The 25,477-nt window shown below is 40.6% G+C and overlaps 1 protein-coding gene across 2 annotated transcripts; it reads left to right on the top strand.

Moving 5' to 3' along the window:
• Positions 1–260: 260 nt before the first annotated feature.
• LOC135636550 (probable LRR receptor-like protein kinase At1g51890) lies at positions 261–24,616 on the top strand. Of its 2 annotated transcripts, none has more exons than XM_065148305.1 (14): positions 261–449; positions 7,367–7,910; positions 8,375–8,847; positions 10,906–11,041; positions 11,191–11,262; positions 12,042–12,113; positions 12,242–12,313; positions 12,391–12,471; positions 20,168–20,313; positions 20,465–20,715; positions 20,984–21,110; positions 21,977–22,045; positions 22,127–22,319; positions 23,969–24,616. In XM_065148305.1, the coding sequence occupies exons 1-14, from the start codon at positions 389–391 to the stop codon at positions 24,396–24,398; spliced, it is 2,727 nt and encodes a 908-aa protein (XP_065004377.1). In that variant the 5' UTR covers positions 261–388; the 3' UTR covers positions 24,399–24,616. The 2 variants fall into 2 exon arrangements, with proteins under 2 accessions (XP_065004377.1, XP_065004376.1); XM_065148304.1 differs by lacking the exon at positions 261–449 and adding an exon at positions 6,698–7,084.
• Positions 24,617–25,477: the final 861 nt, after the last annotated feature.

Raw genomic sequence — 25,477 nt, 5'->3', positions numbered from 1 at the left:
ATCTAAGAAATTATGCAGCAAGTAACTATGAGTTTAAGAAGTAACTTCCCCACAGATATTTCCTGTTAATATTTTGTTAAGTTGTCTCCATGGGTTCTCTAACTTATAATCATCACAGATAAGGCTGGTTGTGCCAAAGTCTTGAGTTGGGGACAGCGGCTTCAAATTGCACTGGATGCTGCACAAGGTTTTGGAGAATCTTTTGTCTGTGTACTTGCGTTTGGTATAATTACTTAATCTCTATTTTATATGACAGGGCTGGATTATTTGCACAAAGGATGCAAGCCTCCAATAATCCATAGAGATGTCAAGAGCAGCAACATTCTCTTGAGCGAAGAACTAGAGGCTAGAATAGGGGACTTTGGGTTATCCAAATCTTTCCATAGCGATGAGCAAACCCATGTGTCCACAGGGACAGTGGTTGGCACCCCTGGATATATTGATCCTGAGTATGTTTTCTACACTCTTTTTACCCCACTCTAAATTCTTTATAAACAATTTATTCATACATCTCAGTGTAGAAGCAACAGTGTGCAGAAAAATAAGACGGCAAATGAATTCATTTACCTCAGTATGTCTTCCTGTCACCACCCAATCTCATAGGCCCACTGGTATAGTGATCTAAAGGGAATTAAACTTTAACTGTGTAACCCAATATACTTCATGCTAAAGTTTTAGTGGTTACCCTATAAAATTGGTCTATGTTATACATTCGTAATTGTAGATATATTATGATACTAGTTTGACTTGATGTAGCTGACCTATTGGACTTGGATGAGACATCAGTATTTGGTTTGAATTAAATAGGTTTTTTTCTCAAATTTAATATTTCAAACACTATGATCAACATGGATATGTGGAGATCTTTGAATGTCACATAGCAGAATTCTTGATCTATGACTTCCTGAGCTGCCATGTTTTAATTCCCAGATCCAGTTTGCAGGTTTGAGGAATAGTCAGTTCAATTGCCAAAGCAACATAGTAGGATTCATTTCCCTGACATAACTTCAAATTACTACTCCTTGCCTTGAACTGGATCTCCATTTTTTTGGTTAACCAAGATGGCAATTTGATTCTCTTCTTGGAGTGTTTGAACCTTTAGTTGCCGAAATGTAACGGACAAACTTCTAAACAAGATGTTGGATGTAATGCTTATGTCTGTCCGTTGTCTTTTGGCATGTTCATGCCTTGTACAGCGGTAGAGGGGCGGCCGAAGGCTTATAAGTCTCATTTTAGTTGGGTTGGTGGCCTCTTTAGGCTTGTAAATAAAGGTTGTGTCATGTGGACACGTGCGAGAGCTTTTCGGTCTGTAATGGACCATTTTACCCTTTGTTGTGCAACTATTCAGAGCTTGTAAAGTCTGTTTGTAATTTGCATTGTCTATGAAGTGTTTTTCGGACATGTTTGCTTGTGGATCCCGATTGAGGCGTTCTCTTTAACCCGTTCTCTCTTTTGTTGGTCCTAAGGGACAATGAGAGGCTTCGGGGAGGCTGACCTTTGCGGACGGACACGCGAGGGTGCCGCACGCCTTAGGCAAAACCAGCTAAGGTCGTGACATTATGGTATCAGAGCCGAACAAGCACTCATAGAAACACTTGACATGCAAACGTGGGGGACCTAGCGGGGTTGCGTTGAGGGCAGTCAGCACACGCGCGACCGTTTGAGGGAAAACGGGCATGGAGATGTAGGGAAAAGAGTCGCTCAGAGGAGCGAGCATCTGAGATTGGCATTCAGAGGAATGGCCAACCCTTCGCGCAAGAGGCACCACGAGAACAGGCAAGCTTGGTTGAATTTGGAGCGCACAAAGGTTGGGATGGTTGAGTTTGAGCTACGACTCAACGTTGACAACTATACTTGATGGTGCTCTAGGCAAGCGAGGAGCTTGGCAAGAATGAGACCATCCAAGGTGGAATGAGTTGCTCAACGACCAAAAGAGTTATGCAAAGCTCACAGAGGTGAGGGGAATTGCTAACTCGAAGAATTTGGTACTCATGCATGGGCTTGTATGCGGACGATGGAATGTTCGTGGCCATCCCAAGGCGACCGAGACTCGGCGCCATGGAGCATTGAAACTTTCTCTTCGGCAGGCGAAGGATACGTCCGGAGGAGGCTGAAATGTGCAACGAGTTCAGCATGTTGCTAGGCCTTGAGGGGTGCAGCGGTGGTTGTATTGACGTGGAGGCGCAATCTAGCAAGTGCGTCTGCAGGAGGCAGAACAATGCACAGTTTGTTCAGCAGATCGGAGTAGTCCAAGGGGATGGTGGTCTCCGAAACGAAGAGAGATGTTGCTCCAACGGGACAGTTATCCAGGAGGGATAAGTCTCGGCACTCCAGAGGGAGAATCATGTGAGACGGACTTCACATGTTGAGGAGGAGTACCTCACAAACAACAACTTCACGAAGCTCGATGGACCGAGCAAGCGGCGAGGAGTTGTCGCTTGATCTCGCTCGAGAGAATGCATTGGTGGATGCATTGCGAGATCAAGTGGGGGAGCAACCTGAAGCAACTTAAATGAAGGCACACTTAGAGTCGATATGGAGATCGGACTCAAGGGAGGGCTGACCCGTGGAATGGAGGGCGCGAGGGCCACCATCGACTCAATGCAAAAACGAGGAGCGGAGCAACTTGGGTGTAACTTGGCGAAGTACCCAAGCCGCATGAAGGGAGCCAACAGAGAAGTTGGAACATGGAGCAGAAGCACAGTGCTTTCCTTAGACAGAGGTCAAAGACATGAACTCTTGCAGAGGCAAGGGTAGGATCATGTTGTTCCATGGGTCCTTCATTCTGACGGAGCGGACTCATCTTGTATGGTGCCAAAGACGAAGGGAGCTTCGGGGCACATGCACCTTATCTCGGAGGAGCATTTGATGGAGGAACTAAGGCGACTCAATTTGCGGAGGCGAAGTTGGGTTCAGAAAGCCTTAGCACGGGGCAAGAGGACGCAGAGGCGGGTACTCTTGAAGAATATGCCACAGGGTTGCCATTTGAGTTGCTGTGAAGGAAGCAGTGCGCAGCGGAGATTGTGCTGGTAGGGGCAGAGGCCCAGGATCCAGACAATGGTGCACAAACTACAGTGGAGTCGGTGGACTTCGGGAGCTACTAGGCGACGGACTGTCCTAGAGCGGTGCTTCATCTAGGTGTGACCCAAGAGTGGGTGGATGAAGGTCGATTGTCAAAGGAGCGAACAAATTCGAAGGTGGAAGGGACCCTGCGAGGTATTGGCAGAGGCCACACATGGAGGGTTCACAATTCGAGTTTATTCCACAAGGATCAGAATGCAATGGAGATGTCACCAGGAGGCGACATGGTGCAGCGGATCGTGGTGGAACAGTTCGTGGCAATGCGATACACACAATCCGTCCCGTGAGGGATGAGATCATATGGAGGTATGATCAGGAGCTACTTGGAGCTCCGCTTTGGTGAACAACACGACGGCAAGAAGGGCTATGGATTCAAGGAGTGAAGGCCATGGTACCACAGAGGCGGGTCTTCCGGGCGTGCACCGAATTTTGCATCGGATGAAAACCTTGGTCATCAGCATATGGGGGCTGGGTTCCACCAAGGGAAGAGTTCGAATGCAAGTACCAGTGAGTTCCATGGGAGGGACTTGATCATGCAGAGGTATGATCGAAGCAGCTGGAGAGTTGGACTGCTCCAGAGCTCATATTCGCTTAAGGGAGCCCGACAAGTCAGAGGACAAGGTCGAGTAAGCGAACGTTGCTACCAAGGAAGCTAAGGAGAACAGAATCGCTGCAAACTCTACAACGTGATGGCAGAGGTCATGCATGGGAGTTGCAGTCTGTCTTTCCATCGACCAAACGGACTGCTTGGAGAACACAGTGGTGTTGAAGCAGGGGGTCGAAAGGGGCGAGGAAGCGACGACGAGTCCAGAGGGACTTAGCTACCCAAAATCAAGCATCAGTTAGAATGGAGGTGGACTCAGAGGAGTGCCACGGAGACATCTCTATTGATTGTGAAGAAAAGGGATACAGAGGCGAGGCGACGGATAGTAGGGCCATGGGCATGGCAGCGCCATGGTACCGCAGAGGCGGGACTTCCGTGCAAGTCATTGATCCCTTGCTCTCATGGGGGGAGAGCGCTTGGTCGTGAAAGGGGCCGAGGAGGTGGAGCATGCAGAGGCAATCTCCAAGTACCGAGACAAGGCTGAAGGGCAGAGGCCAAGAAACTTCGTAAGACCGGTGTCAACAAGTTTCTCATCAAGATAGCCGTAAGTGAAGGACTTCAGGTCATGCAAGGGTGCACGACCAAGGAACGAAGCAAGCAGTACACGGTGCTGTACCTTTACTACTCAGTGAAGTAGGCGGCAGGGTTGATGGAGAAGACGGTACAATCCCAGAGGCGACCTCATCTATCAGAGAATTACTCCAAGTTGGGGTGAAAACTTCTTGCATTCCAGAAGTTCAATGGCATTGAGAAGGTGAATCACAGTAGCTAACTCAATGCAAGGAGTGCAAACACTTCAAGTGCTTCAGAAGTGTGAGCAAAGAGCAGGCGAAGGCCAGTAACCAGCTCGATGCATGAAGTACAACCTCGAGGAGGCGGGCGAAGTCAAGTAACTTTTGCCTTCTCAACTCTTAAGAGAATGGGCGAAACTGAGTACCCCAATTCTCTTATCTATCCAGCAGAGGAGCGCTGCACAAGTTCAAAGACCCTTCGAAGATAATGGAAGACAATAGTTGTCAAATTCTCACCAACGGTGATCAGTGCTACTGAGAGTAGATTGTCCGCCTCATTTCCCTACGAAATGCCAATCGAAAGCGGAAGTGATGCGAACCTACTTGGATGTGACAACTAACTGAAAGAAGAGTCAATGAGCAGATTTTGTGGAGGAAGGACCCAAAACTTTGGAAGTTTGCGAGGCGATGCTCGTTAAAGCTCCAACAAGCATCCACCCAGTTCAAGCAGTATGGGGAAATTTTGAGAGACTGACGCAGTAAGGATGGTCTTTTCCTTCATTTGGTGGATCCGCAGGAATCAACGAGGATCAATACAACTCAGCCAACCCCACACTAGAGTCAGAGTCATTGGCGAGTTGAAGCAGCATGGCGGATCAAAGGTTCGACTACTCAGAAACAGCAGCGGATAGCAGCTGGGAGCCAGGAGGCGCATTGCAGCTGGAGCAGAAGATTGAAGACTCAGCAAAGGCGAAGAGTTGCAGTGTTCACAAAGGCTTCGACGAGGACGTCGAAGGGATAAGTGGGGGAGAATGTAACGGACAAACTTCTAAACAAGATGTTGGATGTAATGCTTATGTCTGTCCGTTGTCTTTTGGCATGTTCATGCCTTGTACAGCAGGTAGAGGGGCGGCCGAAGGCTTATAAGTCCCATTTTAGTTGGGTTGGTGGCCTCTTTAGGCTTGTAAATAAAGGTTGTGTCATGTGGACACGTGTGAGAGCTTTTCGGTCTATAATGGACCATTTTACCCTTTGTTGTGCAACTATTCAGAGCTTGTAAAGTCTGTTTGTAATTTGCATTGTCTATGAAGTGTTTTTTGGACATGTTTGCTTGTGGATCCCGATTGAGGCGTTCTCTTTAACCCGTTCTCTCTTTTGTTGGTCCTAAGGGACAATGGGAGGCTTCGGGGAGGCTGACCTTTGCGGACGGACACGCGAGGGTGCCGCACGCCTTAGGCAAAACCAGCTAAGGTCGTGACAGAAAGGCAGACATTTATTATGAATTAGTGTACTCGACCATAGAAGATAACTAATACATTATGGATTACAACTGACCAATGAGTATCATGTTTATGTTTCATTAGGTACCATCAAAACTACCAGCTCACCGAGAAGAGTGATGTGTACAGCTTTGGTGTAGTTATCCTGGAGCTGATCACCGGCAGACCTCCGATCGTGCCCAGTCCAGGAAATGCTCACATTGTTAAGTTGATTGCCACAAGTCTGTCTCGGGGTTGCATAGAAGAAATCATGGATGAAACTCTGCAAGGAGAATATGATGCCACTTCTGCGTGGAAGATCCTGGATCTAGCTCTCAGGTGCACCGCAGATACAAGCAGCCAGAGGCCGACGATGTTTGAAGTAGTGACGCAGCTGAAGGGCTGCTTGAAGCCGGAGATTGCCTCTAACAGTAACGATATCATATATATTGAAGGATTTAACATGAGCCGAGAAATTTCGTCCGAGATGGGGGCAAGCTTGCTGGGACCAACTGTTCCTTCTATCAGATGAAACTTATCGCGGTTATCTCTGTTCGTGTATGCTGTGCGCGTTAAGGTAAGATGTAGTGCATGTAACTGTCATTGGCACTCGTACTGCCGCAAAATAGGATGTTCCTCTTGGGGATTTCTGCTGCGGAATAAATATAGAACTTGGTGTTGTGTAATCTATGCACTACTGTATCTCTTTTCGGCAATAATGAAACAATATGCTGTAATCTGAAATGGATTAGAACATCAATATATCATGTAATAAGTTTGGTCTCTGCACAGTCTCCGTCTACTGTGCCACATTTGTGTATGGTGAAGTTTTGTGTCAGCAAGAAACTGTAGGAAAATTGTTGAATTGCTACTTAGTATAACATAATTAGAAGGTGGCTTGCGATCAGATTTTGTTGGATGAAAGAAAACCTTTTGGCGGATTGGAAAACATTATCCAAAAAAAAAAGAGAAAAGGTTTGCTTGCACGCGATTCTTTTTGAAATGGTTTTTTCATTTCGTTCTTTTGAGTTCCGTCGTCAACGAGCGAGTCGAGTCATCTTGAACACTTCAAGGGCAAAGTGGAGAGTCATCTTTTCGTTCGTTGCCTGGACCACACTCTTTTCCTGGATCTTGATCGTTGCCTGTCTACCTTACGACCATGTCTCTGCCCAATAATAGTTGGCCGCGTTGAACCAGGAAACAGCCCCTGTGCGCAATACATCCAACCTCTCTCTGACAGGGTCGACCTGATCCGTGAAGTCGTCCCCGTGTACTTTTATAACACCGTCTCCGATCATGTCAAGTTCGGTGAAGAGATAGCTGCTGCGGAGCCGAAGAGATGGTGTTTGGCTTCTTTCTTCTTCTCTCGGTAATCACAGCTCCAGCGATCGCCCAGCCTAATACTCGGGGTGAGCAACTGCTGCTTTCTAAACCTTCTCGTCTTCCTTCTCTTTCATCTCCTCACCAGTGATCATATGCATCTCATGGTGAAGTTCTACTCCTTATGATGTTTCTTGGTGGGATAGGACGATATCATTTTTCTTACAATGCCTCTTTCACTCCTAATCCAATGTACGACGAGTCGAATATATCCGAAATCTTAAATCGAAAACATTCGATATAAAAGCTTTGCTCGTGGCTTCAAAACAATGCTTTACCGGTTGCAAATCGCCTTTTATCTTCTTTTGCAGGCTTCATCAGCATCGACTGCGGGAACTCCAACTCTAGTTATTTCGACACCGTTACCCAAGTACCATACGTCTCCGATGACCGATTCATCGATGTGGGATCAGATTTCTACATCCAATCAAACTACAGAAACTCCTCTGTTCCAACGCTACAACTCAATCTCAGAAGCTTTCCGAATGGACTCCGGAATTGCTACACCTTAAAGCCTGTGCCTCAGAACAGTACGTATCTTGTCAGAGCAACTTTCATGTACGGAAACTACGACGGCAAGAATAGCCAAATACAATTTGACCTTCACATCGGAGTCGATCATTGGAAGACGATGACCATCTCCGATCCATCTGCTATCTATACGGCCGAGGCTCTGAGTCTTGCTACTGCCAATTCCACATCAGTTTGTTTGGTCAATACCGGAGATGGAACTCCATTTATATCTTCCTTGGAGCTGAGGCCACTCAGGAACGGTCTTTACGGGGAATACGTGAATGCTTCGCAGTCTGTGGTTCTCGTCACTCGGCGCAACTTCGGAGCAACAAAGTCACTGAGGTAAACGAAAACATACAGAGCTTTAATCCTTCCTGTGTTTGATTCATCCATGCCGTGAAAAGCTAGTATCTTTTCGAGTATATTCTTCCGAAACCTATGTTTGCAGACATACCCCATAAGCTGTTACAACCTTATCGTCTGTCTGTCCTCCGAGGAATTGGTCTTCCTCCCAGCTTCCATTGCAAGAAATCAATTATTTTTGTCTTGACCAAGTCCATATAATTCAAAGCGTTGACTCTGCCATCAGCATGGTAGATGGTACAAGGTGGCGGCTGATGCCTAGCTAAATGCTAGTTCTTGCCATCAACATCTCTGGAGAAGTGGGGATCGGTATCAGCAAGAAATTTCTTAGATTTTCGACGTACAAGGACTAATTCATTACCTCCTGCCATAGCGAGCATGATTGACGTTCTCAGTTCCCATAACTTAGCAGGAAGTACTCATAAGCATGACATCACGAACAGGTTCCCGGACGACCCTTACGATCGCGTTTGGAACCCCTACACCGATCCCTCCTGGCTCACCTTGTCCACCAACTCGACCGTGGACAACAGGGACGATTTGTTCGAGCCGCCGGCCGCTGTGATGAAGACGGCGGTGACTCCGAAAAGAGTCCGGCAGCTGGCCTTCGCCTGGGACTCCGTCTCCCCCGACGACGAGCTGTACGCCGTCCTCTACTTCGCCGAACTCCGGAACTTGACGGGCAAGGCGACGAGGATGTTCAACGTCACCCGGAATGGCGAGTCCAGGTTTAGTTGGTATGCCCCGCCTTACCTCTCGCTTGGTTACATATACAGCGTCGTGCCATTCGAAGGCTATTATCGGTACGGATACGTGCTCCACGCAACGAGCAACTCCACCCTCCCGCCCATCATCAACGCCTTCGAGGTCTACTCGTTGATGCAGCTCACACAAGCCGCCACCGATTCCAGAGACGGTAAGGCCACCCTCTCCTTCACCTTCGAGTGATTGAAGTTTTATCATTAGGCATTGTCATTAAGTGGTGCAGTCAAATTAGCAACCTCCAGTGAAATGCACAGGAATATGGATGCTAAGAGGCTTTGGATTTTGTTTCCCGAACAAAATGATGGGAGCAAATTCAGTAATGCAGACGGATTATGCAAATAATCAATCCTCTTTCCTTCTTTCCTCAGAGAATATGAATTGCCACTTTTTTCTGTAGCAGTCCTAAGTATAGTGGAAGCAAACAATCCCAGCCTTGCAAAGGCTCACCTAAGTGTAGTGGAAGCAAACAATCCCACTTTTTTCTATAAACGTTCCCTTGCTTGCTTTCTGTATGTTCTCTTCTTTTTCCTTTCCCTTGCATATCATTCTGTTCTACTTTTCTATAATAATTGATGTTCGTTCGATCGTGTAAATCTTGAATGTGTGGCCAATACAAATTAGACATGTCCTTTGCTTTTTCAATCAATTTATCAGTCTGCTGATGTTATTAAATCTTGAAAAATCCCATCTTTTCCTTGCTCAATACCTCAATGGCTGGTCCACTTTCTTGTACCAGGCTTGCATGAGCAAGGCATCTAGAAATGAAAAGAGGGAACAAAATGATCCTTGTGCTAAATGGTTGCAGGAGGAAGAGTTTTACATAGTAATGGAAAGCGGGATCAAGTGCATTCCTGTATCGATTAAGAGCAGCATTTGAGAATGGTAGTGGGCTTAAGATTTATATTAATGGCCAATGCTGCCACTAGACCTAAGCTCCATTCTTTTATTGTTTTGTTTTCATGTGAACTCTCACATTCTATATCCCTCTGTACCATCCTCCAAAATTTTCCATGTTGGACCATCTGCTTATGATAGTATCCAATCACCACCCAATTATATATGAAGCTTTCATCATGATCATGACCGCTTCATGCTCTGCATTCGCTTCGAAGCTCCATCACCATCATGGCTTCCTCATGCAAGTTATATGTGTAAATACTTGGATCGTCTTGATTCCAGTCACCACATAGCACAAGAAATAAATTCAGTCATGCAAACACAAAAGATACAATCCTGATCTCATTAGTCCAACATTGGATGTACGCTAAGACTTATGCTCTATATGTCTATACGAGTCACTTCTCATCATCAAAAAACAACTTTTTAAATTTTTTTTAAAGCTCGTTGCATATGATTCCTAGGCTCGAGTCATGACAAATATGGCATGAAATTTATGGGCTTGTTGGAAATTCATTATTCATCTCACTGAATCTCTAGTCTAGCACAGATGAGCATTGGTACGGTGGACCATAGCACTTGGTGGATGTTGGACTGTAGCCCCTTTGAACTTCCCATTATCTGAAAATATAAAAACAACTTGTTGAATTGCAGCCAGTGGACAGTAATTTTTCATTTCATCAGCATAGCTCAATGGAAGGCAACATGCTGCAGGGAGCCAGAATATATATAGTTTTGTGGCCAACTTCACTGTATTTCACCTGATTTCTGATATGTATGACCTAGCGAGTTCAGATTGCTTTATTCCATGGCAACATGATCTACAAGGCTTGTTCACTTCCTTTTTCTTTTTGGTATTCAAAGTTGATATAATTCATTAGTAAGTTACCTTTCCTGCTTGATATGAAGATGATATAATAGGTTAAACCTGTAAGAAAATAAATCACTAGATCATGTCACATCTGAGAAGTTTTTTATATTAGTTGGTTATATTCATACTTAGCTTAGTATGAGAAATCAGAATAAGAGATCTAAAATTTTGTACATCTCCCTGTTAAAATATTCAATGTTAATAACCAGATTAAAATTTTTATCAATCATGAAGCACATCCACAAGCTAAATTGGTACATTGATATATATTTTTAAGTGGATGCTTGGGCATATATGTAATGCCAATCATAAGTAGGATACTAACTTCTAAAAATCAATGATGGCTTTTTTCATTTGCTGTATCAGTGCTATGATTGGACATGCCTCATATTAGCAATTTGGGTTGTTCAATTACTTACTCTTGGATTTTCTGTATGCTAGTTGATGCCATGGCAGAAATCAGACTCCAGTATCAACTGAAGAGAAACTGGATGGGTGATCCATGTGCTCCAAAAGCATATACTTGGGATGGCTTGAATTGTAGCTATGGTCCTGATCCTCCAAGGATCATAAGCATGTACGTATTCATATATATATATATATATATATATATATATATATATAAAGCACTTAAAAGATGGAGGAAAATGATAGTTGTTGAAAATATTAAGGCCACTATTAGAACTTGTACTCAAAATATATTTTGTAAACTGAAACATTTTGCAGAAATTTAACTTCAGCAGGATTGAGTGGTGAAATATCCAGCTCTTTTGCCATGCTTAAAGCAGTCAAGCACCTGTAAGTAGAAATTGCTTTTATCCCATCTTGTCAACACAAGTTTTTTTTACTGCAATTTGCTCAAATATATCATTGAGTGATCTTAGATTGATTGTTTGTTCTCATAAAATTTTGGCTTTTGTTAACAATGTTCAACAAACGAATGGTATAAAACATAAAGAATCTTTTTATTTTGATCCCAAATGTAAAGTATCATGGTATCTACTCAGTAAGAAAAAGATATTTAAGCAAACACAAGTATTGTACTTGCAGACATGAAATGTGAGGCTAAATTTCATTGTTATACTTACACACAAATCAAGTTTGATATAAATTGTTTGAGTTCAAGTTTAAGTCGCCTTGAGAGATGTATATGGAGCTTTGCAAACACCAATGGGTTTTCACAGGTAGAAGTGTGTCAAGCATGTTTGCTTGTTGCAAGCATTTCTTTTGCAAGTGTGTACTGCAATTCACCCATCATATTTACTAAAATGGGTACCATTTGGTGGACTCTCAAAGGCTAAACTCAGGGAACCATTCAATCATGTACTTTTACCACACTACTGATTATCAAATGAAAGCAATACAGGTGTCTTCTTACTAGACTCGGGATATCACATCTAAAAAGAGGCTTGGGCTACCCATGCTAGGTGAACAGAAAATATGTCTTCATGAGCCATCCGCGCTTGAATAGTGTTGATGTGGGAAAGTAGACTATTGGTTTTAGGAAATACAGATAGCATATATGCCATATGGAAAGGTTTACGTACTAAATGATCAGTTTGTAATCACTATTTCAGGTACTTGTCTCATAACAACTTTAATGGAACAATACCTGATTCTCTGGGCAGTTTATCATCTCTTCGGGTCCTGTAAGTATCCACACAATTCTTATGCCATTGCCTGCAAAAAACTTAATAGAAACAATTTTCATTGGACTAATTTCTGATTCTCCAGGAACTTTCATTGCTTAATGGTGATTGTTTGAAATGTTCTGCAGAGATTTATCTTGTAACAATTTAACAGGAAATATACCTGACTCTCTTGGACTTCTTTCATCGCTGCAAGTCTTGTAAGTTAACGCATTCAACTTTTAATTCTATCATTGATAAATAATAAGAGTACTGAAGAAACATTGTCTTGTTTTAGAAATTTGTCAGGAAACAATTTCAATGGATCTGTTCCTGATACCCTCCTCAAAAAGTCAGCTACAGGGTTACTTACACTCAGGTTTGTTTTTCCTCAAGCTCATGTACTTGATTTACATCGCTAAAAGTTGTATCCTCGTTCTCCCAGACTATATTACCTTTTTCCATCGAAACTATTCCAGATAAAAGGTTTCTCATAAGTTGGGGTCACAACGGCAATCTACAGTTCTAGCAGTGCACATAGATTTTGTCTACGGAAACCAAGGTTCACCGTACCGTACCGTACCGACGTTTCGACGCTGGCTTAGTATGGTACGGTACGGCGTACCGAGCCGTATACCGAGGTGTACCGAGCGGTACACCTGATTTCACCGATTTATCCCTCCGAAAATACATGAAAATTAAAAAAAAGTTAGGATAGAGTTTTCAAGTTACAAATAAATATAGTAATAGTATAAGTTTAGCAAAATCAATGTAAATTAGGTAAAAATAGCATCACATATCTTTTTCGGGCTTTGAGGTAGTCTTGTTCGAGGTTCGTATTTCAGCTCGTTATAGGTTGAAATATCTATAGAAAAATCAATTGAATTGTTAGACTATTTTATTACAATATAAACTCTAAAATTCAAATGAATTAAATAATCATATATCTAGATATACCTGATTGTTAATTCTACCACCAAAACGAACGACGGGCCTCCACGGGTGGTGGATCGGGGTCCTCGATCCGATACATATCAATATGATACGTTTGTTGGACCCAATCATGAAATTGATCCCATGACATAGTGTATTGATACACCATTGATGCATCAATGTGGTACTGATCGTAGATTGATCGTCATAAATCATATTTGTCTGAGGCAGCTCTTGAGGTATATATTGGTGTTGTTCTGTATCATGCTGTTGCTCAGAGAAGGATGACCAACTATCACCATACTATTGTTGCCCATATGATTCTTCATTATACGATGGCTGTGAATACGATGAGTCTATTTCTGTGTCTATATCATGTATGCTCTGTCGCATTTGTTCATATTCATCCACTGCCTTCCCCTTCCCCTTCTCCTTCCCCTTCCGCGCATAAACTTGACCAGTACCTTGTCGAGTTCCATGATCTGAATCTTGAGTGGCATATGTAAAATATTGCTCCTCAGTCCATTCACCACCCTCAAGTTGTGCAGACGAGACCAACGACTGCCCGGTATCACCGCCATCATCTGTTGAGGCACTGCTGTCCGTGTTGCTGTCATGTCTCTAGACCGAGCGAGAAAGAGAATGTGATTGTGAAGGTGTCTCGTCGCCCGACTCGATTCTTTCCAACGATGCAACTGATGCTACTGCCTTCCCCTTTGCCTTTGCACGTTGGGCAGACGAGTGTGACCGTTGGGTATCGGTAGTTTCTCGAGCAGTTTGACTCATACCATGTTGTAATCGAGGGGGATTTTCTACCTGTTGGGGTTGTGCTTCTTTTTCTTCTATTGCCTCGGTGATAAAACGTGAAGGACACTGAGGATCTCCCGCCTCATCAAGTAGAGGATCCTCTTGGTTCTCTGCTGCTTCAACCCAATCTAACATTGGCTCTGAATCTTCGTTGTAGAATTGGAGGTCAATGGGATCAATATCTGGTTCCTCTGGCTCCTTATCCAACTCAGCACATCGTAATTTTAGCCGCATGTTATAATGGACATATACTAGTTTCTCTAACCGTCTGTAGGAGAGTCTGTTGCGGACCTTCGTATGAATCAATGCAAACGTTGACCAATTACGTTCGCAACCACTAGATGTTGTTGACTGTGAAAGTACACGAACGGCAACCTTCCTTAAATGTGGTGCATCGCCTCCAAATTGTAACCACCACTCGACTGCAAAAAGATATAAATAAGATTTTATTAGCATAACAAATAATTAACATTAAATATAATTGATAATCAATATACATAACTTTTCCTCACCAGGATCCATAGTGTAACGACATGATACAGCTACAACGTCGGAGAATGAACCAACTGTTTCTCGAAATAATCGACCCTCCATAAGAGCATCGGCTGCCTCGGTAGTGTTTGGCAAGAGTCGATATATAACATTTCGTAGTGTCGTTAGGAAATTATTTTGCGTTCCGAGAGCATATCGATATTGAATTGTCGGGTTTAGATAATACGCTGCAAAATATAATTTTGTTAGTATGATTTTTTATTATCTAAATAATAATAAATTAAATATTTCTGAATATGAATTTACCTGTATTATGGATATCTTGATCCATATGAACTTCAGTCCGACGATCAATGATTCGTACGTATTGGTCGGCCTTAAAATCATCTTTGAATGCTTTCCTGACCTCCTCTCTTGCTGAAATCAGCATATATTTAAGATACGGCATTTGTGGTCGCTTGTCCATATCGACCTTACAGAGGACAATATAAAATGGTTCCACACCTTTTATGATTTCTACTATAGTCTCCCAAAATCTAGAGGAAAGAATGGCCTTTTCTATCTTCTTTCTATCACTCAATTTCGAATATCTGGATTCAGACCACTCTTGTGAGCTAGCCATTGCCTTCAAGCCATGCCTTTTTTGCTGTAATGACTTTAATGCAATAAAATTGGTAGCAAACCGAGTAATTCCAGGTCGAAGTATCTCACCATTTACATACTTTTGCATTAATGCGTGGACCCAATAATGATTATATATAAACTTTGTAATTGATTGTGCTCGAGCTACACATTTCTTGACCGCATCCAACTCACCAATATCCTTCAGCATTAGATCTATGCAATGAGATCTATGCAATGAGCTGCACATGGAGTCCAAAACAAAGTTTTTCTTTTTTCCATCAATTGCAAACCGGCCTTTTTGAAATTCGCTTCATTGTCGGTTATTATTTGGACAACATACTGTGGCCCAATCTCCTCTATCATAGTATCCATCAAGCTCTCAATGTAGTTTTCATCTTGGATCTTTTCAGAAACATTAACGGACTTATGAAACACCACTCTTCTATTGCAATAAACAAGAAAGTTGATGATACTCATTCTTGTTGGTCTTGTCCAACTGTCACACATCAATGTCACCCCATATTCATCCCATTGCCTCTTGAAGGATTTGATCCAATCATTTAGTTCTGCCACATCCTCATCTAAGTACACGCCGTAAATCTCCTTCGGTGTTGGAGGTTGGATCCCCGTGCCAGACTTTTGAATAGAGGAGATCATGCTCTGATAATATGGACCTTGGGCTATGTTGGCTGGAATCCTATGAAAGTTGAACCATTTTTAGATTGCCTTCCCAATATCCCGTTTTTTTTCTTTTGTGTATGCATCGTCAATCCGTGTTTGTTTCGCTGTTTGTGGGGGAAAGGCTTGCGGATCAATATCAACAATATCTGGTACGGACCTCCTGCCAAGATCTCTCATAAAACCACGGAGTCCACCATACCTCGTGCTACTAGTTCGGCTAACTGAGAATGAGCAGTTGGTTGTCTCATGCTGGTTGACCTCTGGATTCCACTACCACTGCCATGCTCTAATTGTGAGTCGTGTCGTCGATGCCTCATTGCTTCATCGACCGTATACTGATGCTCCAATGATGCACGAATCCCAATTGTAAGATCCGGGTCGACGTCATTGTCGCAACCCTCATACTGATCATAAACTGGTTCCTGTGTAGCCCTATGATATTCTTCCTCAACTCTTGTCTTCTTTTTTAATGCATCTTCCTTTGCTTGTTTAATCTTGCTTTGAAATAATTTACGGATCTCCGTTGGAACCTTCTTGCATTTTGCAACATCAGGATATCCACCAGCCAAATGCATTTTCACTCGAGTTATTCCTCCACCTTTACCAATGTAGTCATAATAAATACATTGCCAATGATGACGGTTTCCATCTAGCTTTCGAGCATGAACCCATGCATCATCGTGTGACTGTTCCTTTGGTGCTATGATCCTATCAAATTTAAATCAAATAAACTATAAAGTATAAACATATTAAATTGACCAAATATCGATCATAAATCACTAATCACAATATTAAGTAATTTTATTAAAACATAACTAATCATATTTTATTATCATAAATATGTTACATGCATAAAAGAAGTATTAAAATCATTAGATACACTAATTACGTGATTAATATAGTTAATTTTTCATTAATTATTTCTCTTTCAACATTATAAACATGGCAAATACTCTAATAGATATTAAAGATATTGGATTCACATAAAATCGAACAAATTTTGATTAAATCATCGTTAAAATAACTAATTACAGTATTAAATAACTTTAATAAAATATAATTAAACTTATTTTACCATCATATATATGTTAAACACATAAAAAAAACATTAAATATGTAATTTTAATCCAATATGATTCAAAATTCAAATTATGATAAAATTATCATTTATCTACACTAATTATATGATTAATATAGTTAATTTTTTTATTAATTACTTCTCTTTCACCACTATAAACATGAAAAATATCCTAATAGGTATTAAAGATATTAAATTAATATAAAATCAAACAAATTTCGATTAAATCATCATTAAAATAACTAATCGTAGCATTAAATAACTTTAATAAAATTTAATTAAACTTATTTTACTATGATAAATATTATTCAATACTTACTATATATAAAAGACACTAATCATAATCTTAAATATCTTAATTACTCTCTAATTAAAGAAAACGAATACATGCCTCTTGATTAGAAAATTCTTCCTCTTAATCTTCCCAAATTTGCCTCGATTGAATTCACAAATCATTGTTTTATAGAGTTTATGAGAGAAAAAAAATGTTTGAGAGAGAGTTTAAGAGAGTATAATGAAATAGGGGAGAGAAGATTAGTTTAAATAGAAGGAGAAATGGACCGTTGGAGCACTGTAGCACTGCTACAGTGTGGTAACGGTCGATTTCGATTGTTACCGAGTGGTACCGGTCGATTTCGACCGTTACCGAGTGGTATCGGGCGATAACGGTCGAAATCGACCGTTACCAAATGGTACCGGGCGGTAACGGTCGAAATTTCGACCGTTACAATTTCGACCGTTACCGCTCGATACAGGCTTTTTTTGGTGTACCGCCCGGTAGAGGCCGGTCCGCGTACCAATCGCCTCTCGGACCGGTACGTACCGGCCGTACCGAGCGGTACACATCGATATGGCAGACATTGACGGAAACTAAATAATGTGAAAGGGGTTGTACAGGCACACCCTTTAGCAGGGGAACTTGTTACTTGGCTCCTGAGCTAGCTCCTTGATATTGTCATGCGGCTCGAGTAAACCACTTATAGGTTTGACATCTAGCAACAGCAATCATTGCATCGTGGAACAGAACGTAATTTGGCTCTATCAGCTTAACTTGAAAATTAGTGTGAGTCCACTGCTTGTTTATCATGGGAATCTATGACTCATCTTCCCAAATCAAGCTATGAGCCTTGATACAACTTGTCTAGAAGGAGAATCAAGCCTAGATTACCCTAAGTCATATACAAATGAGAGATAGCACCTCTTTCAAAAGCCAATGAGTGATGAGCCATCACTGGGACTGTTCATACATATCTATTTCTTTACCATCCACATCTATTTCATACGGGACTGCTCATTCATAAGTGAATTCCCCTCACCTTCTCCTTGATCCTCGAGTCGGGTTAATAAATAGAGTTCCATCTTCTCCCTTGCCAAAAAAAAAAAAATTGATGGTTTAGAATTTAGATTATCTCTCATCCTACCACAATGTGAATAAATTATAGGAGGACATGTAATAAAGTTAGTAATTTAGTATGTGCATTGGTTATATGTACAAGATAACAGGGAAAGTTACTCCTATGAAATTATAAAAACAGTGTGCTTTCAGTCTCATCCGTATTAGTGGTATCGACTACATAATGGTTCAACCAAGTAACATATAACTCAACACAGAGGCAAAACCATTGACTTCTATTTTTTTATCACATTATTTGTGTCAGTACACTGACCTGTATGGGAAGTAAAGGTTGATTATTGCCTGATAGCCCGGTCCCACACTGATCTGGTTGATTATTGAAATCAGACCAAGATTTAAATTCTTAATTCCTGAGATCAATTCTTTTGCAGGAAAAACCAATAGAGACGAGGGGCAGGCTCTGGGAGGAGATAAATAAAGCCATCTCTTATCCTAGTCCTGACCAATTTTTGAAAATTATATCATAGATCTGTCCTGTCCTCGATCAAAGCTAGTCTAACTTGACTCGAATAGACCAGCTAAATCAACTGATGCACTACCAGTCCGATGTGAAGTTGTCATCTCTACTGACAACCAAGGATTGAAAATTTATACTGTACCATAATTTCGAGACTTATTCGGTATGGTATGGTACTGTATACCGAGCGGTATATTTCAATATACTGCTCGGTATATATATATATATATAATTATAAATTATATATATATATAGGTAAACCATCGGTTTACCTCTATGTGGGGCAATGTCGCCTCTCTTCTCGGGCGACATCGCCGAGGCAAAATCACAGATGAAAAAAAAAAATTGCGAAAATTTGCCAGCAACATCGCCCGAGAAGATAAGGAAAAAAAAAATCTTCGCCTCTCTCCGCCCCGTGACGCCGATGCCTCTTCTCCCGTGCGCAGATGAGAAGTCACCAACAGACGAGATGGAGAGCGGCAATCTCCAGGTTCTTCCTTTTTTTCCTATTTCTTTCTTCCCCTTCTCCCTCTTCTTTCTTCTCCCTTGGTCACCATCGACAATAACGCCTCAATCGACGACGATAACGTCTCAATCGACAATACCGCTCGGTAGTGGGCGGTCCATGTACCGGTCTGTTGACGGACTGGTACGGTACGAGCAGTATCATTTGGTATTGCAGATCTTGCTGACAACTAGCCTTGTTCATTGAATACATTGAATTTCTGAAGCTGTTGAAACTTGAAAATCACATGACAGGACACTGGACATGGGAAACCTCGGAAGACCAGCAAGGTATTGGAACTTGAAAATGAAACAACAGGACACTAGACATGGAAAACCTTGGAAATATATTATTCTGCATATTAACCCAATCATTAACACAAAACAACCTTTTGCACTGTCATGTGAAAATTCAATTCATTGAAAATTACTTGCAGTGAAACTTTGAATTTAAACATTCTCCCCCAGTTTCATGTTTTTACTTTTTAGGGGTTAGATTGTTTGACACAGTAGAATGAATTGGACCCAGTGAGTTTTTCATATTTCTTCATCCTGTCTCTGATGAAAGGAACATGAAATTTTGAAAAATTATTTCCTGGAATGGCAGCTAATTCTGTTGCCCTTTCTAATCTATGAGCTTTGTACTAACAATTGAACACTGACAATACTCACTTACTCAGTACATTAGCATCACACGACAAGTTATCCATGTGACATCCTTAGAGACGGTAAAAAATGAAGTCAAAGTTTAATGTAGTGGTTTGAAAGAAGGCTTGTATTCTTTCCTTTTTGCTGGATGGTGAAAGAATGATAGTGTAAAGGCTAGTTGAATTGTATGTGAACAGATGCATTGTTAACTGAACTTGTAAGGTAGGAAATATATAGCTTTGTCAGAATGGTTGAGGTGGTGGGATAGTTTGTTCTACATATATTTAACTCAGGATAGGATGTTGCAGTCAGCTAGCTATATTTACTAATGACATGAGCAGTAATTGAAAAAGTTCTAATTAGTACTAGACCTTTTCTTATTATCTTTATGGAGCTTATATCAACTGGCAATAATTTCTAAAACTTCCTTGTGTCAGGGTTGACAAAGAAGGCTGCACCAAAGTTCCTTCATCTTCAACAAAGCATAAAACACATGTAGTTGTGATTATTTCGGTAGTGTCTGGGCTGCTACTTCTAGTGGTGGTGCTTATTGTCATCGTATGGAGCACCAGAAGGCTGAGAGGTAAATAATTTCAAGTGGAACTAAGCTTGATGTGTCACATCATGTCTTTCTTTTCTTAATTTGCATGGGACCAGAATAGTTAATACCTTGCATAATTTCTTCACATTCAGATTCTTATGCTGATATTCAATTTCTTGTTCTTTTCTGATAGGTCAGGACTCCAATACCTTTGTGCAGCCACAAAGTGAGGACCACTTTCTGCAGAGAGATCATCAAGTTTCATTTGAGGGTTGGCAGTTTACATACGCACAGTTGGTAAACATAACGAATAATTTCACAAGGGTCATTGGGAAAGGAGGTTTTGGCATGATCTATCATGGCTGCTTAGAAACTGGAAAGCAAGTTGCAATTAAGATGTGTTTTGTATCATCACCACAAGGAATGAAGGAATTTCTGGCTGAGGTAAACTTTTGAAATTTTAATTTTTAAAATAAGGATACAAGATGCAATGAATGAGGGTGAATTGAAATGTTAAGTGGAGATGGCAAGATAATTGTAGTCTATCCAGATGAAGGTTGATTATTAGTGCTTTATCCTATGTCACCAATATGTCTTCTCTCTTGTGAGGTCTGGTTTTGGATTGTTACCTCGTAATTTTTTGTTGGCACTCAATAGAACAATTTCTTCTCAGCTATCTTTTCTTGACAATGTATTGCACTTCATTCTGCAGGCCCAGAATTTGACGAGGATCTATCACAGGAATCTGGTTTCTCTTGTTGGTTATTGCATGGATGGGAATTGCCCAACACTTGTTTATGAATACATGAAGCAAGGAAGCCTTCAAGAACATCTACGAGGTTTAGTAACACTGAACATGAACACTGTTACAAGTATACCATAGGCCATTGTCTAATTCTTCTCCAAAGGCTTCATTGCTTTCCTATTAACATGAATTTTCTTTTTGTATTAGTAATAATTTACAAAGAAATTTAAGAACTTGAATTTCAATTGTTTATAATTCACATTTGAATGTTCAATGATTTTAGGTCAGGAATCAGTAAAAATTTAGAATTAATATTTTTAATTGATAGCCTATAAGGCAAGGATTGAAATATCATACCGTACCACGACGTTCACTCGGTACGGTACGATATTGTATACCGATCGGTATACCGTTTGGTATACCGCTCGACGACGTTGCCTCTCTCTTCTCCTAAGCAGGGCGATATCGCCTCATATATATATTATTTTTATAAAAGGCGATGTCACGTCGCCTTTTCCTTCTCCCACACAGGGCGAGTCACCGAGGCGACGCGACGTGACGTTACCTCGTATATATATATATATATATATATATGTGTGTGTGTGTGTGTATATATATATATACACACATATATATATATATAAACGAGGCAATGTCGTGTCGCGTCGCCTCGATGATGTCGCCCTACGTGGGAGAAGGAAAAGGAGATGCGTACCGATCAACTGACGGACCGGTATGTACCGCCCATATCGGACAGTATTATTCGAAATTGCATACCCTACTATAGAGTGTATCAGGGTGCTTAAGATTAAATAGGTACCATCAACTGAGGGAGACATCTGAGTTATATATGTTAAACAGCAGGACATTTTGAGTTTCAGGAGCAACTTCTCATCAGTTATTTCCCATTGATTTGTTAAATTGCTTGCTTAGAGTTCTTTTAATTTCTGATCACCACAGGTAAGGCAGGTCATTCTAGAGGCCTAAGTTGGGGGCAGCGGCTGCAAATTGCACTTAACGCTGCACAAGGTGTGGGAGAATAATATATTTCTCATTCATCTATGTACTTGCCATTAGTATAAATATGTTAGTCTCTCTGTAACATTGTAGGGCTGGAATATTTGCACAGAGGATGCAAGCCTCCAATAATCCATAGAGATGTCAAGACAAGTAACATCCTCTTGAATGAAGAACTAGAGGCTAGAATAGCAGACTTTGGGTTATCCAAGTCTTTTCAGAGTGATGAGCAGACCCATATATCCACAAAGTCAGTGGTCGGCACTCCTGGATATATTGATCCTGAGTATGTCTTCTACACTTTTTGTTTTTTCACCATTTTTGTTTTTTTTCGATAATTCACTTGGACATCTTGTTAAATGTACAAAATGCCAAAAAAAAAAAAAAACAAGATAGCATATAAATACATTTACTATCATATATCTTTCTTACTTCACAATCTAATAAGCCTTGATATAATAATCTTGCAAGAATTAACCTTGTCATATCAAATTAAATCTTATATGCTAATCAAAGCCATTATCAATTTCAGTTTGGGACCGATAGAAATAGCACAATTTGCAAAATTGACTTTTGATGCATTTGTCTTGTCCAACACATTACCAGAATTATCTTTTGCATGCAATATACGAGGCATACAATACATGTTCTTTTTACGTTCTTATTCTACACGCCATAATTTTAGATTCACTTTGATATTGATTAGCACGACTCAACCCAATAGACCTATTTTATTTGACTGAGACTTTAAATTTTTTATTTATTTGTTTTTGATCCCTTAAAAGTCCCATAGTCAAGCAATCCTGCCTAAATGGATGACTAAGATTAAAGACCATTCAACACCTGTCTTCTTAACATTAGAAAAATCAGGTGGGAAACTTTGTTACATCCTTTCATATCGTTAGAAACTATGAAGGGAAAATCCTCAACATTTTTGTATAATACTTTTCTCCAAAGAATTTTAGATTGTAAATCTGCTGCATGATGCAGAAAATAGATCTAAGTTCGCCTTCTCAGATTTGTTGTATCATCTTCATTGGACTCACATGCGAAGAGAGAAATCAATCTTAAGATAGTATTTGATGCACCTCAAAGACTCAAACCATAGGCCAAACGATTTGTTGTGCATAATTTTAAGTTAATTTTGTTATACAAATTTTAAAATAATATTTTTATAATAAATTAATTCCCTAACAATACCTACTGGTCTGGTAACATGGATAGACCAAGTGTATGACCACACTGCTCAAAATAGTTGAGTTCAAGTTTGGAACTAGGCTTATTTAAGTTCTACAGACCAATTGCTCTAAATAGTTGAGTTCAAGTTTGGATCTAGGCTTATTTAATTTCTACATGCCAATCCCTTCTAGAATCTAAATATGGTTCTTCGATAAGAAAATCCTTCAAACAATATGATATATAAAGCGTTCGAATTCACATGGATATGTATCTAACTCATGATGGAATATTTTAAGCCACCTAGTAGAATTTCCAACCTAAGACTACTTAAACTGCCGTTTCTAATTGCCACTAACAATGAATTCTCTGCCTCCGACAACTGAGTTTGAGCTTTGTTTTCTTCCTTTTTTCATCGTATCATGAGAAAAAAATTATCCAGAATTCACATGCTCTGTGTTTCATCCTTGGTGGAAAATATGGCAATAGTTTTCTCCATCCAATAAATTTTTTTTAAGAGCCTAGGCACTGCAAATTACTTCTAGAACTAGATCCTATATGGCTCATATTTCTGGTTTCTCAAGATGATGATGTGATGCTCTTTTTGATGTTTTTGAACCTTCAGTTTCCATATTATCATTTGTTGTCAAAATGCAGACAATTATTGTGCAGTAGTATTGTATTCAACTGCAGATGAGAAACTTTTTGTGGATTACAATTAAGCAGTCATCATCATGTTTTATGTTTCACTTTCATTAGGTACCATCAAACTTACCAACTCACAGAGAAGAGTGATGTGTATAGCTTTGGTGTAGTTCTACTGGAGCTAATCACAGGCAGACCTCCACTTGTGCCTGGTTCAGAAAATACTCACATTGTGCAGTGGATCACCCCGCACCTTTCAATGGGGAGCATAGATGATATTGTCGACGAAAGTCTACGAGGAGAATATGATCCCACTTGTGTGTGGAAGATCCTGGATCTAGCTATCAGGTGCACAGCAAATAAAGGCAGCCAGAGGCCAACGATGTTTGAAGTTGTGATGCAGCTGAGAAGCTGCTTGGAGCTAGTAATTGCATCTGACAAGTGCGAGAACGAGAACGTATACAGTGGAGACTTCAATGTAGACCAAGAAAGTGCATCTGACATAGGAACGAACATGCCGGGACCAACTGTTCCTACCAGATAACTCTTATCACATATCCTCTTGTTCGAGTATCCTGTGTCTAGGTAAGATGTGTTGAATGCAATTATTGGCACTGATACCGCATCTAAAATAGAGAGAGAGAGATTGTAAGCGTGAAGAAACTGATTAAGTTTGCAGTGAAAGAGGTCGAATTTGGATGTTCATCTTGGTGATGCTTGCACCCTGCTAAATACAAAACTTGGTATAGTTTTATCCGTGTATCTTTGCATCTCTTTGTTACAATTCGTGCTCACGGTGTTATTACTTGATCATTTATATCTGATGTTGTAAATGAGTTCTTTCTTTTTTTCTTTCTTTCTTTTCGACAATAATGGGATGTCCAAAAACTGAAAAGATGACTTCTTTAGCACCTGCTCCAATCTGGTTTTACAGTGTTACTGTTTCGTCAGATACCATTGAACGTGTGCAACTCTTCTGTTGTTCTCTTGAAGCTGATCATGGGCAGGCCTTCGATTGTGCCTGGCACATGTAACAATCACTCGATTCAATGGATTAAAACGTCTGCATATTCTGCAATAAATTTAGATTTGGCACGATCTTCGTCTACAATTGGCAATAAATTTAGATTTGGCATTTGCATATAGTCAATGTTTTTTTGTCAAGAACAAATTCGAAGAAATCAATCCCCCAGCTTTTATTCAATTGTCACAATGCACAACAATACAATTCCAGCAATGCAGAAGACCACTTCTTTTTATAAAAGATTAAGGGTCATCTGCAGATGCATGCAAGAAATACAGAAGAAAAAGGAGTAACATGTTTCCTCTAAACAAGACTCTTAACCTCCATTTGGAACTATAATATAGATAACCGGATGGCACTTGCATTTCCTTCTTCAGATATCACCCTCGTTTATATGCATAGAGAAATTAGTAACCACCACAACAGTATTTTTATTGTTATCTCATGCTTGAAAGGATCAGTGACTGAGTAGAAGAAATATATCCTCACTCTGCCTTTTCATGAAGCTAAGTAGTTTAGAGTAAATGCAGTAGCATTTTGTTGGGCTGCAAAGGGTTCTATGGCACCAAGGAAATCCTGGTTCTCTTCATGTTACTTTG

This window comes from Musa acuminata, chromosome BXJ3-4, assembly GCF_036884655.1.
Source record: "Musa acuminata AAA Group cultivar baxijiao chromosome BXJ3-4, Cavendish_Baxijiao_AAA, whole genome shotgun sequence".
Lineage (NCBI taxonomy): Eukaryota > Viridiplantae > Streptophyta > Magnoliopsida > Zingiberales > Musaceae > Musa > Musa acuminata.
This window is presented reverse-complemented; position numbering and strand designations above follow the sequence as displayed.